This window comes from Gymnoscopelus braueri (genome assembly GCF_963280865.1).
Source record: "Gymnoscopelus braueri genome assembly, chromosome: 2".
In the NCBI taxonomy this organism is placed as follows: Eukaryota; Metazoa; Chordata; class Actinopteri; order Myctophiformes; family Myctophidae; genus Gymnoscopelus; species Gymnoscopelus braueri.
The window spans coordinates 42,428,795-42,448,515 of record NC_137604.1 but is presented as its reverse complement, the minus strand read 5'-3'; the positions used below and the strand labels follow the sequence as shown (position 1 = coordinate 42,448,515).

At 43.9% G+C, this 19,721-nt stretch overlaps 1 protein-coding gene across 1 annotated transcript in view; it reads right to left on the bottom strand.

The window, feature by feature from the left end:
* Positions 1 to 19,721, bottom strand: part of frem3 (Fras1 related extracellular matrix 3) — a 37,813-nt gene that overhangs the window by 4,256 nt on the left and 13,836 nt on the right. Inside the window, exons 3-18 of the mRNA XM_080414240.1 lie at positions 13,383 to 13,529; positions 11,868 to 12,098; positions 11,344 to 11,469; positions 10,676 to 10,927; positions 6,357 to 6,506; positions 5,908 to 6,117; positions 5,503 to 5,700; positions 5,135 to 5,299; positions 4,739 to 4,921; positions 4,326 to 4,456; positions 3,168 to 3,326; positions 2,742 to 3,045; positions 2,083 to 2,214; positions 1,490 to 1,821; positions 559 to 751; positions 62 to 166 (exon numbers count right to left, since the gene is read on the bottom strand). Coding sequence (XP_080270366.1) covers positions 62 to 166; positions 559 to 751; positions 1,490 to 1,821; positions 2,083 to 2,214; positions 2,742 to 3,045; positions 3,168 to 3,326; positions 4,326 to 4,456; positions 4,739 to 4,921; positions 5,135 to 5,299; positions 5,503 to 5,700; positions 5,908 to 6,117; positions 6,357 to 6,506; positions 10,676 to 10,927; positions 11,344 to 11,469; positions 11,868 to 12,098; positions 13,383 to 13,529 — 3,018 coding nt within the window. The remainder of the gene's footprint in view (positions 1 to 61; positions 167 to 558; positions 752 to 1,489; positions 1,822 to 2,082; positions 2,215 to 2,741; positions 3,046 to 3,167; positions 3,327 to 4,325; positions 4,457 to 4,738; positions 4,922 to 5,134; positions 5,300 to 5,502; positions 5,701 to 5,907; positions 6,118 to 6,356; positions 6,507 to 10,675; positions 10,928 to 11,343; positions 11,470 to 11,867; positions 12,099 to 13,382; positions 13,530 to 19,721) is intronic.

Genomic DNA, 19,721 nt, shown 5'->3' with positions numbered 1-19,721 from the left:
TGTGTGTGTGTGTGTGTGTGTGTGCATGTGCATGTGTGTGTGTGTGACCATGGATGTATACCTGGATGAGACATGACAAACTGGCCCCTGAAGCGAGCCTCCGTCTTGAAGTTGACCACCAGACGTCCCTCCTCGTTGATCCTCATGCTGGTTGGATACATGGCTCCTACAAACAACAAATGTTCATTCTAGTTGGATACATGACTCCTACAAATAGCACATATTTCACATTGATTCTGAAAATACATTTTCATATACAGTATGTAGACTACGTACTTGCTTATGCTTGTGACATTATACTTAGGGTTAAAATGTATATTTTTTTGTAGAATCTTTGGCACAGTTATTTCTTTTTAAACATAAATGTGATGTTTCAATGTTTTTATGTTTGTTCGTTTTGCATTGGGGTACACGGTCAAGTGTTGATTTATCCGTTTGTAACTCTGATAGTGTACAAAAATTGAGCCTTACAAGTCCATTTGGTTACATTTGCACACTATCAGAGTTCAATGAACACTTCAAGGGTTTTACAGTGTAGGTATGAAGTGCTCCGGTTACCTTGCAGCTCAGCCTCAGGTGGACTGCCGATGCCATCCTGCCACAGAATGGCTGTGTCGTACACAAAGGTGAGCTTCAGTTCAGACTGCAGGTCAAAGTGCTGCCAGCCCCCCACGGCCACAGGAGAGTGGAAGACGTAGGACACGTAGAGAGGGACGCGCAGCGTAACGTACGACTGCACGAGGTTCAACACCTGAAGAGCAAGGATTGAACGTTTTTTTATGATTAGTTTCAAGGCATTATCAAAGCTTGGCACTTGGACGTAATGTGTATCAGTGTGCTGGAGACCGGTATACAACACAATTCCACAATTAGTCAAAACAACTATGACATGACCTATCAAATATATAAAATAATAATACATAGTGGTAAAATAAATCAAAACAATTCTATTTATAAATCATTAATTCATTAATATAATTAAATATGTACTGTATATAGTTTAATTAACCCCGGGAGCCCTATAAAAATCAACATTTTCAAAAATAGCAGAATGTATGTACTGTATACTGGTACTAATTTTCAAGAACAATGATGATGTACAAAGCTGTAGTAATTACAGAGGTATGGAGCTGATAAGCCACAGCATGAAGTTATAGGAAAGAATAGTGGAAGCTAGAGCGAGCAGCAGTATGGGTTTATGTCCAAGAAGAGCACTAGAAGAGATGTGTTTGCCCTGAGAGTGTTGATAGAGAAGTACTGTATAGGGAAGGTCAGAAGGAGTTACACTGTGTCTTTCTTTGTGGACCTACAGAAAGCATTATGATAGGGTGCCGAGAGAGGAAGTGTGGTAATGCATGAGGAAGTCACTAGTGACAGAGAAGTACGGTATGTCAGAATGGTGCAAGGACAGTGGTGAGGAGTGCGGTAGGAGTGACGGATGGGTAAGTAAGCCACATGGTGTGGCCACCTGCATCTTCTAAATGTGTACCTGTCCGTCCGTGCCAATGGATCCTCCACAGTCATTGAGCAGCTCAGACATGTCGTAGTAGCTGGTGAACTCCCAGAGACAGGCCTCCAGGTTGAGGTTCCTGTAAAAGCGGAGCGAGTTGGCAGAGCGCATGGCCACACTGTACTGGTAAGGGGAGGTCTCGCCGATGATCTCAGGGTTCTTGGTGGCGTCGGTGATGAAGCCGTGGCCCGTCTGAATCTCGTTGAAGTCCAGCAGGTTGGAGCAGCGATGGTTTCCTACCCGTGTGCCATCAGGGCTCAGGGTGAGCTCGAAGTTGGACATGGGTCGTGTGGAGACCACAGGTAGCATTCCTGTTGGTCAGAGAGACGAGAGTTCGTTCCTCAACTTCAGGTTTGGGACTCTTGTTTTCCCAAATGGGAAACATTTTGTACAAACTCACCAGGAACATAATATACACAAATATCTATAGGAAACATCAAACAAATCATGTGGAATTGGAGGCATAGGCTAAATTAAGAAAAGACCCATGTATGATTGCAATTGTTGCCTAAAATGGTTGAAATGTTCATGTTGATGCAGGCTGTTCATGTGGAACAGAGTTGGCCACTCACCGTCCATGTGAGGCATGTTGACAGTAAGTTTGATGAGGTTGGGGAAGTCTGGATCGTCTGGTGATTGGTAGCGTATTTTAGCAGAGAAGGGCTCAGCTCCAACTGTACCTGGAATACGAGGCTGACACATACCTAAGAGAAAATGTATTTGATTTAATTATAGGTACTATAAAAACAAAAAAAAATCATGTAGTTCACTGACTAGATTGCCAGTAGACTACTACTAATAGGCTAGTAGCATACCCCATTTGTTTCCATTAGAATTGCAACAAAATGTTGACAAGGTTTCAGTGGACAACTGTAGTGCCAATTTAAAAACAGCTACTTGACAAGAACTGTGGGATACCTGTGGGATACCTGTGGGATACCCAAATGTAAGAACCTCAACTATCCCATTAAGTGCACATTTATTATGAGCACTCATAGTTTTTATTCATGTATTTATCGCCTTTTTCTCCCAGTTCAGTCATTATGCCATTTTCCTGATTCCCCATACACTTTGTGTGTCGTCTTGTCACTGCTGACCCCTACTGGTTGGTCTGTGGACTGGTTGGTCCTGGGGATTGTATTGAATCCACACGCCTCCTGCGATACACACGTAATCTCCTCCAGTGCTCATTCCTCCCCCAAACCATCCCCCGCTTTTCCACAGCACTCACCCTCCTCCTTGCTGACAATGGCGATGGGGCTGGAGAGCTCCAGGCCTGCGTCTCCGTTGACGTTGAAGGCCCTGGCGGCACACTGGACCCTGGAGCCGGCCTGGAAGTAGATGGAGTCCAGGGTGATGGACTTGGTGTTGGTGAAGAAGGTGTTGGTGTCCACCTCGTTCATGGGGCTGGTGACTCCGTCCGAGCCGGTGGGGGCGCTGACCATCCAGCGGTACTGGGTCAGGGTGTCGTTGATGTTCTCCGTTGTGCAGATGGAGCCCGTCTTGTCGAAGTCGTGGTACTTGGGGTTACAGGCCTGTGTGTCAAAGTGTGTAGGGGTTAATGCCATGTTACACCGTGTGAGTTATTTGTGTCCTTCATGTGTACTTGATCAGTTTGTCCTCGCTACGGCCCTCAGATCAGCACGGTCCCACTTACCGTCACGCACACAACGGGGTAGCCGGTGGAGGGGTGGGGGTTGCCTTGGGCACGTGCCGTGTCGTCGTACATAAGCAGCGAGACCACCACGGGCACGGCGGGGAAGGTGACGTCAGCCACGCTGTCCATCTCCTCAATGTACACCATGGCCTTGTTCATCTGGTGGGAGTATTCACACAAGACTTACTAAGAGACTGCATTGTACATTCATCCACTCATTCATTCAGCCGTCTATAAGAGGGTCAATCTGAGTGTGTGCTTGTGTGTGTGTAATCTCATAAAACGCTCGACCGATCAACACCACATTTATTGTGCTCAATACCAGTTGTTCACATAATGTTTTATCCTTTAACTTTCAATTCATAATGGAAGTCAATGGGGCCCAGATCAGGCTGAAACCATGCCCATATTTGGAATCATACGCCATAGATATTGACGATTGACGTCATAGATGACTGATGTCACAGAATGGCCACATGAAGTCCAGAGTTCTACATTGGAGCCACGTCATTCCCATGTAAATAACGAGATCCATATGATTTGATTTCTTTAAACATTTTGTCTGTTGTTTGAGATGAATGTCTTAAACTCAATTAATCCCTCCATCCATTCATGAACTCATCAATCCATCCACAGTAAAACACAATTTGTGACCAGCTCTTGGCTTGCCTAGAGGTTGCATGTGTGAGTTAGGATGAGTTAAGATTTCACGTACAACGCAAAAAAAGAAGAAAGTTTGTATTATGGCAGCACATAAAAATGTTAGACCAACAAACCGACTGGCAGTGTCTTACACTAGCTGCTTGGTCGTAGCTAATAATGAATTTAACAGTACAAATATTTTCCTATCAGGTGAAAGGTGGTGGTACAGTGACTGTGTAGAATGCACATAGCTGTGTTTATAGGTCAGTCTACTGTTTGGCTCTGGCACACATTCCTCCCAGCATCCCTCTCCAGCGGGACAAGCTTTTTATAAGGGTCTGTGACTGTGCCGTGCTGACAGCAGCGGCAGCTGCTGCCTCTCTATTTTAAACACACTGACACTGGACGCATGCTCACGTGCCGAGGTACGCCGTACTGTACAAGAGTGTGCCCCATGGCACAGCTGATGGCTTTTTGTGATGTTTTTCTCTGTGTGTGTGTGTGTGTGTGTCTCACCTGTATCTCAGCCACCATGTTCTCATCAGGTTTCATGTGGACGATAAAAGCCTCTCTCATCTCCCTTTGACCGTCATACAGGATCTCAATTTCCACAAAATGTTCCTTTTCACCCGCCTTGAACTCCACATCTTTACACACGCACACACACACACACACACACACACACACACACACACACACACACACACACACACACACACACACACACACACACACACACACACACACACACACACACACACACACACACACACACACACACAAAAGGCACTTGTGAGCTTGCAGATCTGCTATTTCAACTCTTTAAAAAACATCTTTTAATGTTTGAATATGTTTGAAGTTATTTAAAAAATTGCCCAAATTTAAGGCTAATGTGGTTATTTTCTAATCTGAATGGTTTGGTCCCTTACCCTCTGACAGGGGGTTGTAGTCCTCTCCCGAGGTGGCAGAGCCGTCCTTGGTGTGAACTCTGACCACAGAGACCTTGGACGTGTCTCCGGTACGCAGGATAGGAATCTTCACAATCGCCACATCTCCTTTCACCTGGGGCTCACGCACGCTGTACTTGATCTCCGAGAAACGGATGACGGGCTCTGAGGACAGAGGAAGGACAGTTGGACTGACGTATTGAGCACCTCAGACTTTAAAGTGACCAAAATGTCTTTAAAAAAAATACATTTCAGTTAACTGTGCAGTAGTTTGAGTTTCCTTGTTTTTATGTGCAATGATGCAATCATTTCAACAACTTAACGTGTGCTTTAATATACTCATATACTTCACCGAAATGCTAAAAGAATGCAACATACTGTCTTTCTCGTCCGTGATGGTGACCACCGTCTCTTTCTGCTCTCCTATGGAAGCTCCGTAGGGAGATTTGCTCTTAGGGGATCCCAGGACCAGACGGAGCTCCTCGTCCTCCTCGTGGATGGAGTTGTCCACCAGCTTCACAACGCACGGCTTCTCACTCTCACCTGGAGATGGAAGAGATGAAAGGAGATGCAGGGAGTGAGAAACGGAGAAACGGAGACACAGGTTGTGACTGAGACAGACAGACAGAGACAGACAGACAGACAGACAGACAGACAGACAGACAGACAGACAGACAGACAGACAGACAGACAGACAGACAGACAGACAGACAGACAGACAGATACAGTATGATGTCGGTTCTGACCTGGTAGGAAGGTGATGACTGAAGCGTCAGTGTTGGGCCTCTCATCGTAGTCCATCATGACCTGAGCAGATCCCTGGCGGGTGTAGCAGCGTACTGTAGAGCCCAGGCTGATGTCACCACTACGATACACTGTGACCGTGACCTCCCCGTCAGCCTCGTCCACCTTGTAGCTGCCCTCCTTGAACTGCACCTTAGGCACTGTAAACACAGGGATATGGCTGCGTTAAATCTTATGTATACTTAGTTCACAACGCGTCACGCTGCTTGTTGATCTGCCATTTTCGGTGTGCGACGTTGGCGTGCAACTAGGTGTAAATCCGGCTTTAGAAGAAGAACTACTGACTGTTGTTTGGATGTGTGTGTTGCACGTTTGTGTGTGCCTGTATGTTTATGTGCGAGACTCACGGTCCGAGACTGAATCGTTGATGGTGATGGTGGTTTTGCTGGGCTCTCCCAGCACAGCGTTCATGGGCATCCTCAGCACCAGGTCAAACGTCTCTGGGCCCTCCAGCTCTGGCTGGCCCAGGTCATCCAGTATGGTCACCCTGAATGTCTGCATGGTCACTCCTGGAGCGAAGTCTAGGTTACGACTGATGCCGACATAGTCCAGGCCAGCTGGCAGAGAGACACAGAGACAGAGGTGACTCCAACGCAATCCAACTTTATTTGTAGAGCACATTTAAAACTCAATCGGCAAGTAACACTGATGAGTTTAAGACTAAATGGGAAAAGTTACCATCTTTTACAGCATGATGTGAAATACAATACAAAACTGTGAAAAAAAGTATGAGACACATTTCAAGAACATATTAAGATAAGTATCCATTGAATTCACCAAGTGCACCAGGTCTTACCTTCAGCAGAGACGGGCTCATTCTTCCTGGAACGGACAGTGACGGTAGCCGTCTTGGACAGGTCTGTCCCTGTTCTCCACACTCTCACTTCCACATAACCTGAACTCTCATCCACTGTGTACTCAGGCTCCCCAAAGTACAATGAAGGCTCTGTGGGGCAAATGGAGAGGTGACAGAATCAGAATCTACTTTATTATCACGTCACACACAATTACAGGTGTAAAAAGCGGGTGAAATTGTTTGCAGTTACAGGACGAGTCAGAATTAGAATTGGGAGAGAGAGAAGAACACAGAACAATTTGTCATAGCCCTCAGTGGGATAACCTCTGGGAATGACCGATGCCCGAGTGATTTTTTATGCCAGTCAATCTAAATGGCACATCTTCAGTTCTGGTGTGTCTCAAAAAAGATTTGAGAACATAAGTTGACAACATGAGTTGTCAATTGTAATTGCATCAATCATAATGTTGCTGAGTCTAATAATTACAGCTTAAAGTTGTTCGCCTTGAAAGTCTCTTGGATTAAGTGAAAATCTGTCAGTGTATTGTCTGAGTCTGGACAATACACTGCCTGTTATGATACTAATAATTTTTCAGTTTTAAATATGGGTTGAGGGACAAACAGACAGTGGCATGGCTGACTGGGTCAGCTCTGTCATTTGTAACTCCACACAGGAAGAGAGCTGTCATCCCTCTTTATCCTGCCTTCATCCACCTCTCTTCCCCCTACTCAACTAAAGCCAGACAGCTCTGTCTGAACTCAATGCCAAGGGCTTCAGGATACACCTGAAGACGGAAGATGTGTCTGTGTGTGTTTATGTGTGTGTGCGCAGTCTACGCACATGCACAGAGGGCAGGGATGTTCTCTACGTCTGCTGATGTAGCAGGTGATAAGGAAGGCGGGGTGAAGGGGGGGATGGGGTGGGAAAACACAGACAGAGAGGGAAGAGGCAGGAATGCATACGTATATCCCTGAAACCCACAGTTCCCATTCATCTCTCCTCACCCCCCCATAAAGCCCATGTTCATCACAGATGAACTGATAGAGGATGCAAATTTAGACCTATCACCCGTTTATCGACTGTGAATCCTTATCTTCAGTGATGTTCATTGACTAACACTGCACTTTAGCGCTGTAGTAGTAACAACGTCTACTACCTCTAGCAAAAGTCTCTACTACAGGCAAAGGCTTATACCTCTAGCAAACATCTCTAGTAGGCTACTAAGCAAAGTCCTCTTGTTCTTGCAAAGTACTCAAGTCTAGCAAACATCTCTAAGGGCAGGGGTAATTCAGATCTAGGCTCTTTTTCTTAGCAATGTTCTAAGGGTTAATTTATGCTCCTTGTACGACGGTGTTATGTGCCACAAATAGCCAATCTACAAGCTCACAACGTGTCATGGATGTGATGCGTTGTGAGCTTGTAGATCGGTTATTTTAGGAGCGTGATACTGTTGTAAGACAACTTATAAAGTTAACTTAAAACATCTAGTCGCAAATATTTGGTCTGAACTAGTCTTTAGTTTAGACCAAAGCAAATTGATAGCAAAGATGCAAGAAAATTTAAAATATAAAAAGTGAGCAACAGAGGCTAATTCAGAGCATCAGTTGTCCTTGAAACAGGACTGTCAAGAGGTTTTGTTGAGAAGTTGGCTGATTGTACAACAGAAAAGTGTCCTGCTGTAGTGAGGACATCTGGCGCGCTCTCAATGCATCTCGGCCACCAACCTAACTATTTGCTACTTAGTGACGAAGGGGTGAGCTGGGGGGTAAGAAGTGCCAACATGGCAACGTTAAAGATCACTGGGAGGAAGAGCCAGACAAATAACAATGGAGGCCTGATATTGGCCTGAGTCCAAACCACAGGTTTACTCAGCCAGGCAGATGGTTTTACAAACACACACACACACACACACACACACACACACACACACACACACACACACACACACACACACACACACACACACACACACACACACACACACACACACACACACACACACACACACACACACACACAATAACATTAACACACTCATCAGTGCACAAATGCGCAGCCATATACTCTCTCACACACACACACACACACACACACACACACACACACACACACACACACACACACACACACACACACACACACACACACACACACACACACACACAATAACATTAACACACTCATCAGTGCACAAATGCGCAGCCATATACTCTCTCACACACACACACACACACACACACACACACACACACACACACACACACACACACACACACACACACACACACACACACACACACACACACACACACACACACACACACACACACACACACACACACATCCATCCATCCAGCTTTATGGTGGAGGGTGTCACTCCTTGAGGACCCACCAAGAAGCAGAGTCTCAATAGAGGTTTACATTGAGGAGGCTCCTCTTGTCTCTCCACATGTCTGGGAATGTACGCGGATTATTTATACATAAAGTTCAATTGTGCTCCAGTTCCAAATTGCTTGGGAGGCATGCTTGTTCTACGAGCGCGTCTGTCATTGGAACAAGTGAGTCCGGGAAATGAGCCTTGATTGAATGGTGGGAGAGACACAGTAGAGACAGGAGGAGGAGAGAGATGGTAGGAGGGTACCAGGCTGGAAGGAGCCGGAGTCAGGGCTGATTTATACTTCGTCGCACGTCACAACACGTTTTTTCAGTTCAAAATCACTGATTTTCAGTGAGCATTAAACAAAAACAAATTTGTTGTTGAAAATATGTTATTTTTATCAAGCGACAGGGTCATGCATTGAAGTATAAATTGCTTCAGACTGATTACTGATTATAATATGCTCATGCCTCACAATACCCATAAAGTGTCACCATATTTCCTCAGAAATGTATATTTGATCTGCACACCAAAAGAAGCTAATTATTTTGTTATTTCGTAAGTAAAAAAAAGAAAGAACGCCATTCCTCTTGAATTTTAACCTTCAAACTATAGCCTGACTGAGATATCTCTTAACACAAATAAGCTCAGCACAGCGCTGAATACCATCAAACAGAGGGCTGTAGTGAAAACATGCCCGTCATTTGAAATCCCTCCACAATGGGCCCTCGCTTACCACCACCTGCCTTTTGGCCCCTGCAGACAAAAAGATGCCCTCTCTGTTTCCCCTGTGCTTCACTGAATGCCAATGAAGATGGGGGGCTCTGGAGCGAAAACATGTTTAAAGTCCTTTCATCTGTCAGACAGCGAATAGCATAGCATAGTATACTATAACATAGCATCAGGCTGAGTTGCTAGTCTCCACCTCAGCACCTGTTTGTCGTTAACTTGTTTCTAGTTGTCTAAGACTTTAACAAGCACACAGGCAGACAAATAGACACACCGAGAGACAGGCAGGAGTAAACACAGGCAGACACTCAGACACAGGTAAGCACATGCAGTACAGTATATGATGTAGACAGGAAGAAAAGCAGACTAATAGAAATCCAGATTGACAGACAGGCAGCCAGGCAGAAAGACAGAGAAGCAAACAGGCAGACAGATAGAAACATAGACCAGCTATGAGTAACATGATGAAGCTGGGCTCTTTGTCTCCAGAGATGTTAAGTAAACAGGAGTGTAACATTCAGAAATGGGAGACAGGGCACAGAGAGTAAACACTCAAAGAACCTCGAGTAAAAGCTGCACACATGGGAGAAAGACTCGCTTTTGCTTTTTGAGTGCAAGGCTTTGGTCAGGCGCCATGAGTGTACTTGTTGTAGATTAATGACACTGACACAGATCAAAGTGGTAGTGTAAGATCACCCGCACCTGTTCCCACTGTAAACAAGAATGTAACCACAGTATGTGTAGTTCCACTCTCCCTAGACTTCATGTTAAATCAACTGTGGATTGTGATCATGCACAGGGCTCTGTGCTGTGCCATGCCAACTGTAGATACTCTCAACTTGGGTTGGGTCAACAGGATCAGGTTATAATATATGATTTCAATGCACAAACACACGGTTGCATATTATTTCACTGCTTAATTGCTACATTTAAATGGATGGCTGTGGCCTTGGCTTTCTACAGGTTCGTGTTCATTCGGTGAACCTGCACTGACAAGCTACACTTCATTACTATTTGTGAGTGATCAATAAACACTCAGGCCTTGTGGGTCGCTGTATGAACATAGCAGTGTGAGCTGAGCTGTGATTGGTGCACTTTTGTGGGGACAGAGATACAGACAGACAGACATACAGACAAACCCCGTCCCAGACGGCTAGGCCCCTTCGGTGCCATGCCGTAATAATACAAACACACCGCAACCACTATACTCACCATCGTCACTGTCTGCCAGGATAGTCACCTTGGCGCTGGGGAAGCTAGCGCCCACCTGGCCCCCCATGGGCATGCTGAGGCTGACGTTGAAGCTCTCCTCCTCCTCGTACAGCGAGTCGTCGATGATGATGATCCGGCAGGACTTCTCGCGCTCTCCCTTGTCGAAGCGCAGCACGCTGGTGTGGTCCTCGGCCCGCGTGATGTAGTCGGAGTAGGAGAGCACGGAGCTAGGGATGGTGCCAGTGGCCGTGGCTGAGGGTAAATATGGGATGATAAGGTTACCAATGTTGTTGGGTATTTTAGTTGGGTGACAGGTGCCATGTCAAGACATAACTGATACATTTTCAGTGATCAAATGACAGCGTTAGGATTACTGTGTGTGTACGTACTGTATGCCAGTGATTCGCAAACATTTTCACGTCAAGGACCCCCAAATTAATGTATTGCCACGGACCCCCATTTGTAAAATTAAGAGGAAACATCAGCCCCAGACAATGCACACTTGGCCAGAGATTTCTACCAGTAGGGGCAGCGTTGAGCCACATCTAGGGCATGAAAGATGGTTTCTTTCATCATGCATGCACACACCATAACCATATCATTTATGACCAGGAATTTTGTGTTTCAGCATAGACGATTCATTTATATGAATTAACAACTCCTCTCACCTTGCTGAGTGAAGCAGACCACCATGAGCTCCTGGCTGGCATCTCCAGAGCGACGAACGGGCACAATCAGCTCTCCGATGTCCTCTTCAATCCTGTACTCCCCTTCAGGGATGAACACGGTCGACTCTGTTTGGGGGAGAAAAACCAACAAGCTGAGCAGCACAAAAGTGAAGCCATTTCATATCACCAATCTATCAATGTCGTCGTTACTGTAATTTATTCATTTACCTCTTCTCCTAAGAGAGGTCAGGATGTTAGAGCTGTGGATCTTTCGCCATTAACACAGGGCACGTGATTTGTTTAATTCTGACAAACCCTGTATTGAGTTCGGTCAGGTTTGTCTCTAAACTATGGAACCATTGGCGTGTAAGCCTGTATATGAATTTATGATTTTATGTGGACTCTGTTCGCCTTTGATTGTCTTTGTATTTGTATGTTATTTTTTATGTTGCTATGGACCATGTGTCCTTAATACAGTTTGAGTGATTGATTGATTGATGCACATCAACTGATATGATTCCTACCATCTCCGGGGTCCACGATTTCCACTGTGGCGGTGTCGGGGTACTCCAGCACAGACATGACTGGGTCAGACAGCTGGATTTCAAAGGTCTCAGAGGTCTCAAACTCCTGGTCAGTGAAGATCTTCACCCTCCACGTGGCCGTGGTCTGGCCTGGGTTGAACTGGACCTGCTTCTGGGCTTTCCCACGGAAGTCCTTGTCCTTCTCTGCGGTGCCATCCTTAGTGGCAATGCCTGATGGGTAAGGGAAGAAGAGATGGCAGGACACATGCAAGCTTTTAGAACTTAGATATGAAACAGGAATGTTTCAAGTGTTTGTAGTTGATGCTGCTATACATGTGAACAGTGGTTCCCAAACTTTTTAGCTCAAAAAAGAAATCAGATGCCTGGGACCCAAACTAGTGAAAATAGCAGATCTACAAGCTCACAACACGTAGCTACTCGCCGCGTTGCAAGCTTTCAGATCTGCTATTTTCACTACTTCTTAAACATTTGTTTTCTATTTTAGGGAATTTCTTTGATTATTTTATTCACTGAATTATTTAAAAAAAATGATTATTTTTTAACAATAAGATAAAGGGATATTCACTCGCGACTTATGAAAATGGATCCGCTACCCAACAAATGGGTCCCAATCCACTGTTTGGGAACCAGTGGAATAGACAAACGTGATGGAATGTTCAGAGTGTGATTAACTTGGCAATGGCTATAACTATGATGGTTGGACAACAAAAGGTGAGATTGAAATGTTACCACCTATCTGTCACAAAACAAGTCTAATTTATGTCTGTTTGAAAGAAGCATATTTTATTAACTGAGACAGCAAAATGTTAGCCGTAGCAAAACAAACATGTTTATGTTGCTTTCCCAGAGGACACAGGAAGTGAAACATCACTCAAACTGGACAGCAGTATTGGTGCATCCTTTTGGGTGGGACTGGTTGTTAGAATGATTAAGTTTAACTATGGGGTAAACTGGGGCCAGCCTTAGAGGGAATCAGTGTAGATTACCAAAGGGACAGTCTAGCTTGGTGTTTTATGGTACAGCAGCCTTTACAAATGGCACAGTAATACCACATCAATAAAGTCTGAGGGGACAATTAAGAAGAGGGCAATCAGTCTTTCACCAAAGTGACAGTTTAATAGGGCTTGTTGTCTAGGCCTAGGCCTGCTATCTTTCAAATTAGGGCATTCTGAGTTAACAGTGATGAATGACTATCTACTACTGTATCTACACCTCCAACTCTACGGGGCAACAAAACCAAAGGCTTATTACGGGCAAGTATATACAGTAACAACTGAATACGCTAATAGCTTTAAAATAAACATACTGTATACATTCAAATACATGTGTTTATTATTTTTTTCCACTACTATACACAGTAAATCCATGATAATTTAACTCAGAGTGTGAAGAAATGGAACCAAAATCCCTTGGAGTTCAATTATCACTATGGATTTGACTGTGTAGTCAGTTTCAAAGTTGACAGATGTCAGATGAAAGACTGTCATCACTTACTGACGAAAGAGGTTTCTCCCAGGTAACCCCGGCGTTTGAGTGTCACCTCCAGGAACTTAGCATCTTCATCCACCAGGTAATACTCCTTCTCCAGGGAGATCCAGGACCAGTTGAGACGGAACGGCTGAGGCTTTAGTTTGTTTCCACCTTAACAAATGTACAAACATAGCAAGCTATAGTAAAAACATAGCAGACTGGTAATAATGCACCTGTAATATAGTAAGTAGTATAATAAGACAAAGTAATATAAGTAATGGTATATTACTATATAGTAATAGAAAAATAAGCATATTATATTGTGAATAGTCTAGTAAATATAATAGTAGTAATAGTAGTAAAAGTAATAGTAATGATAATAATAATATGCTGCATCTGTAGGTCTCAGTATACAAAAATGTAGAGTTGTTATATAGTGAATAGTATGGTATTGTGAAGTGTAACAAAGATCTAGTACTATTGAGAGAAGTATAGTAATAATAGTAATAAAGTAATAGTAAAATATGCTAATGTATTCTAGTCAATGCACCATCACTTCCATCTACTTCCATTTGTTGTTGTAAAGAACCACTGAGGCGTCTCAATTGAAATCCGTTTTCAGCACTCCAGCTTGAAAGGCATCCGTTAGGAGCCATTTTAAATTTGGAAGGGTAACATGATAACTTAATACCACAGCTTCACTAAATCCCACTTCACTAGGCTTCGAGTGTCGCCTTGTATCTCACTTCCTTTCCCACTCAGGCACACTCTCTCTCTGTCAACCCTTCATCCCCACATCAATTCTTCTATCCCACCTATGTGGGCCAGACAAGGACCTACAGTGCAAAATAAATCCTTTAATTTATTTCACATACGCTTTTTTATGACCTTGCCTTCTGTACCACTCTCTATCTCCGGTCACCCCATGCCCCCCCCCCCCCGCTCTCTCTCTCTCAATAGGAATAAGCCTCTGCAAGGTATTTTTAATTATACTGTAGGGTAAGACTTTGAAGCTCCATTAGCTACCATTGTCATCACCAGGTGTGGCAGCAAAGTGTGATACGTAATTAGTTGGTGTGTGTGTGTGTGTGTGTGTGTGTGTGTGTGTGTGTGTGTGTGTGTGTGTGTGTGTGTGTGTGTGTGTGTGTGTGTGTGTGTGTGTGTGTGTGTGTGTGTGTGTGTGTGTGTGTGTGTGTAGTACTGTGAGTTTGTGATCCTAAACAGATTAAATTTTGTAATGTAGGTCATTTTCTCAGCTAACTTGTATGGACCCTCATTATCGTCTGCAACAGAGGGGCCCACACTCATAAAACACACATTTGAACCGAGGAGCACCCGACATGAATCGGCTAAAGAGCGGCGTCACCTGCCACTGATCCGCGGCTCCATGCCCAATCCTGTTCTTAATCCGTACTATCTCATGATTCAGGTAATCCCACAAACGAGCACCGTCAGACCTCTCTCGGTCAGCTCCCTTGACACCGCTGCTTCAGAGATTCTTTAGGCTGAACACTTTCGTTGCATCATCACAGTTTTTGTGAGGCCTTTTTTTTATACCGCCGCCAAGTACCCCCCTATCCTTTGGTCTCACAGGGCTTGTGACCTCTGACCTTTTGTGCGAATGGCCAAGGCTCAGTGGGTTCTTTAGGTTTAGGCCGATTAGACTGGGCTGTTTCTCCTTGGCTGTGCATGGCTGGTCACAGCAACAGAGGACATGTTGACCACACACTGCTTCAGAGGTTCAGTGAGGATAAAGAGGGTCGGACCGAGTTTGTCTGAACACTAAAACAGACATTTAGTGATGAATTGCCATTTCTTTCCAATCCACAAATTAGAATCTAACATGGGGCAAACTATCCGGGTGAATCTGTCAGTTATTTCCTGCACCACAAAGGCACAAACCCAGTTCTAATTGTGTTGGCTTCTCTGGCTGCTGTGTTATCTAATGAAACAGGAAATACCTAAAAAAAAATATTAAACAAGTTCTTAGGGTATAGGTTGAGGTCGAGACACGCAGGTGAACCAGACACCTTGCCTGTCAGAAGAGGAGTAGGAAAAACAAACACCTCACTCTACAGAGGACAATAGCAAGGGGCTTGTGCTTCCCTGCACAATGAGCCGGCATGGATTTGGGATTTGCCTCAGTGACGGAGAGAGGCACTGTGGTCTTTCTGCTATGTGACTGGGGAGAATGAAAACACTTTGGGGGGTTTGGGTGCGGGGAGGTATGATCTGTGGGTATTCCTTTAGGAAGATGGGATGGGACCACTCCAACCCACATGACAACATGAAGACTATAGTCATGCCGAGACATAACAGATTGAATACTATATGTGGATTTTCCTGAACATTGACTGTGTTGGATCATTTTTCTCCTGCTTGAATTAATTACCTGAGAGATGTTATGATGAGTTACGTACCATATTCATTTCAACATGACTTGAAATCTGAGTCAATCACACATACCAGGATATTGTGATTTGTGATGTACTTCTCTCTTGTTCTGTACCACCTCTGGTTTAATTAAGAGAGAACGAGTACAAGAATAGCTAAATTAAGTGGAAGTACAGTTATTTGACTTAAGTATTACTGAAGTTGAAGTAAGTGTACTTGTATTGAAAAGTACTGTACTTTTAAAAGCACACAAATAGCTCTTCTGAACACTACTCTGGGTAACATTTACTTAGTTTACATATGGACACTGTGAAAGAGCTAATATGGCTTCCTGACCATAACATTCTAATATGAATATACTCAACACCTAACAGTACCAATCAGTCTCTTTCCAATTCAGTGATGCTCTACAAATACACACACGTGTGCGTGAACAAGCACACACACACACACACACACACACACACACACACACACACACACACACACACACACACACACACACACACACACACACACACACACACACACACACACACACACACACACACACACACACACACACCACAAAGTTCCTTTGCTCCGAGTTGGAGACACAGAGCTTCTTCAACTTTCACAGTAGCCCAGCAGGCAGGCTAACCTTCACCATGCTCATGTTTCTGACAGTCAAAGCTAAAAATACAAGGAAACATGTATCATGTCTGTCTTTGCCTGCCCCAAATTCTTCAGAGGTTCATACTGTAGGTACAACACACATGATCAATGTAAAAGTCAGACAGCTCTCTTTGAACTGCTTCCTCTCGTGTGACATAAGTGTCTCTCGTCCATGATCCTTTACAGTGGTATAAACCCCTCACACACGCATGCTGCATTCTGCTAAATGACACGATTGTATCAAACCTGACCTAATGGACAGGAACCAAGCGGAGCCTAGTGGAACTTAAACATTAATCAACCTTAGAGAGGCACTTGTTCTACTCTGACATAAAATACATCTCATCTTCAGAACTCTCTGGCAGACCATGAATGACAAATTGTTGCAGGCTTTTTTTGTGATGTGGAAAGTGTGCCTTGGCGGCAGGCCTGCTTTGCGGCTGATATACAGTACAGAGAAGCTTAGTGGAGTGGTTATCATCTAGGATTATCAAGTGTACACAGCACAGACAAAGAGACCTCTCTGTTTCAGCATACAGAATAGATATACTGGCAGCCTTGGGTTTCTGTGCAGCTTCAAGACCTGGGGCAGACGTTTTGTCTGGATGAATGCAGAATGTATTTCTGCCACAAGCTACTGGGCGATATTCCCAACTAATGACAGTGACAAATAAATTAAAGTTAAGTAAAAAATCCCAGCAAATAAATTGGATTATAATCGATTTAAATAATCTGATACAGGTAAATGTACACTGTACTGTACCTGTATTTTTCAGTGCAACATGAAACCCAGTTTTACAAGAATTTTTCCCCCCAGAATGAGATGAATGATCACATCGATCATGGTATCTTCCTCCAATATAATTGATGGTTCCGAATAGGATTACCAAGACCAATAACAAAAACAGCTATACAATGTAGACCTATTCCACCTGACATGTAGATCTGAAATGCAGTCACAGATGTAATGTGACATGCTCAGGGTAGACAGTCTTATTTGTCTGAAGACCTTAACATTCATTTGAGCTGAATGTCAATAACTTAGTCAAGCCACTGTCCCCAAGCTATCTGAGTGACATCTGCCATTCAGTCATGGTCTCTCTGCCTTCTCATTGCCTTTATTGCACTGTGTAACGGTGTCCTTTTCACAGGGACACCAGAAGGCATCTTCTAACCAGAAGTATCAGAATCGTCTCTCTTGTCCCTTTGTGTCATCCTTTTCTATATATTCCTGTTTACTACATAACAGTCGCTTTCTAGTGGATCAGCCCCCTTGCTGCCTGCTTTTCTTTCACTCTCTCCCTCTATTCCCATTTCTCTCTCTCTCTCTCTCTCACGCACACGCACACGCACACGCACACGCACACACACACACACACACACACACACACACACACACACACACACACGCACACACACGCTTATTCTATGTGTCGGCATTGTGCTCACAGTGGGAATGAACAACTGAAAAGGACAGCAGGCCACAGACTGGGTGGGCCAGATCTCCTACAGCCATGGATTACTGCCTCTCTGCCTGCACAGTAAAATACTTAAGTTAACATTGTGGATATAGCTGTATGTCTCCACCACATTATTGTTCACAATACAGAAGAGAAGAAATTCTCATTCTTGCTGCTTGCTATTTTACAAGCTGCCTGATATTGTTTTCTGAGCTGGCATGAAACTTGCTAAATCAAACCAAAAGCAGAGACATTTGAACGTCAGTCACTGGAAATGTGTGAATTTGACTGATTGACAGATTTGATTGATAGATATGCAACTTTCAACTCATTGAACCGTCTTTCAGAAGATAAGCTTGGTATTTATGAGCGCAATAACATGGGGACAGAATGAGAGGTTAAGCAATGGCTGTGCTCCTCCGGAACCACAACATCCGTGACACTTTTATGAAAGTAACAGAAATAGAAGTCGAAATGCTTGTACACGAGTCTCCCTGACGTCGTAGATGATTTATGCACGCATTTATTGCAATCTTTATGACAAACAGTTAGACTATCAGCCCCGAAACGGTGTGGCTGGCTCAGCCACGAGCTCACATTTCCTAGACTTTCATTTAAACTGACAATACTTATAATTTCTCCGGGGATGAAATGTTTTATAGGCTAAACACGTTTCCAGATGTCCCTGTTTTCAGTCCCTTAATAAATTAGCCATAGGGTGATTGATGCTAATCGCTGGCATAGCTACGGCAGTAGGCCTACAGTATATCAGAGAAGCAGCATATCAAGAATCGTTGGCTGACATTTTCATGCTTTTAGGCCTGAGTTGGGATACACTCCAGGAGGCTCTAAGTTGCTGCTTAATCAAGAGATGCCGGAAACAAGCCAGCAAGATACCAAGGTGTACATTGTGCCTTATGCACAGGTTTGCTAAAATCCCATAAAATGGTCTCCTCCTGTGAGCACTTGCATGTTTTGTTCTGCAGTGTAGGAGGGCCAGGAACCTAATATTTGCTGACCTTGTAACTATAAGGTCACATAACCAAGGCTGCTTTTCAGCATGAAATTAGCACCAGCTTTTAAGATCTCTGTGCAGATTAGTTAGCCCTTAACCATTGCCATAAATAAAACCATAACCGTTAGTAAACTATCATCATCCAGTATCAAAACCCAATATTGACTATCCCAATCCAAAATCCAGTGCTATTTGACAAGATTAGTAGAAACCTGGCAATACTGGTATTTCAATGAAAATAACAAAGGTCAAGAAATACTGCATGTAGAACAATGCACAAGAAAAAACCTTGAATATAATGATTGTACATAATGTGGCCAAAATGACCAAAAAGTCTACACAAAGTAGAGTCAGAAATCAAACCTCAAAACATGTACACTGGAGCTTCAGGAGCACAACAACCCTTCATGCCATACTCCTTTGATTGCACATTCCTCACCAGCTCCTATTTACATAGCTGTGCCACACACCATAGATAGAGACAGTGGGAGAGCGGGCCAGAGAGGGTATCATTAGGAAGACTTTGACGTCTAAACAGCATGATGCAAGGAAAGAGCAACCATCCAAGAATATCCTCACTCAGTGACTGACAAGATGGGAGGACGAGAAACATTATTAGATTTCCTCATTAATCATTCTACTGGTATAAATACTGGCTGTGTTCCATGCAGCTATGCCTGGCATCCAAATATCTCTGCATTCACACATGGTCCATCCATTGATGATTAAGATACATGAGTATTCTCACATTCCTTTTTCTGTATTTTTACTTTCGTTGAAATTATCTTTTCAAATACTGAACTCTACTCAACAGTTGACCTTAATTTCCTCTATGAATTC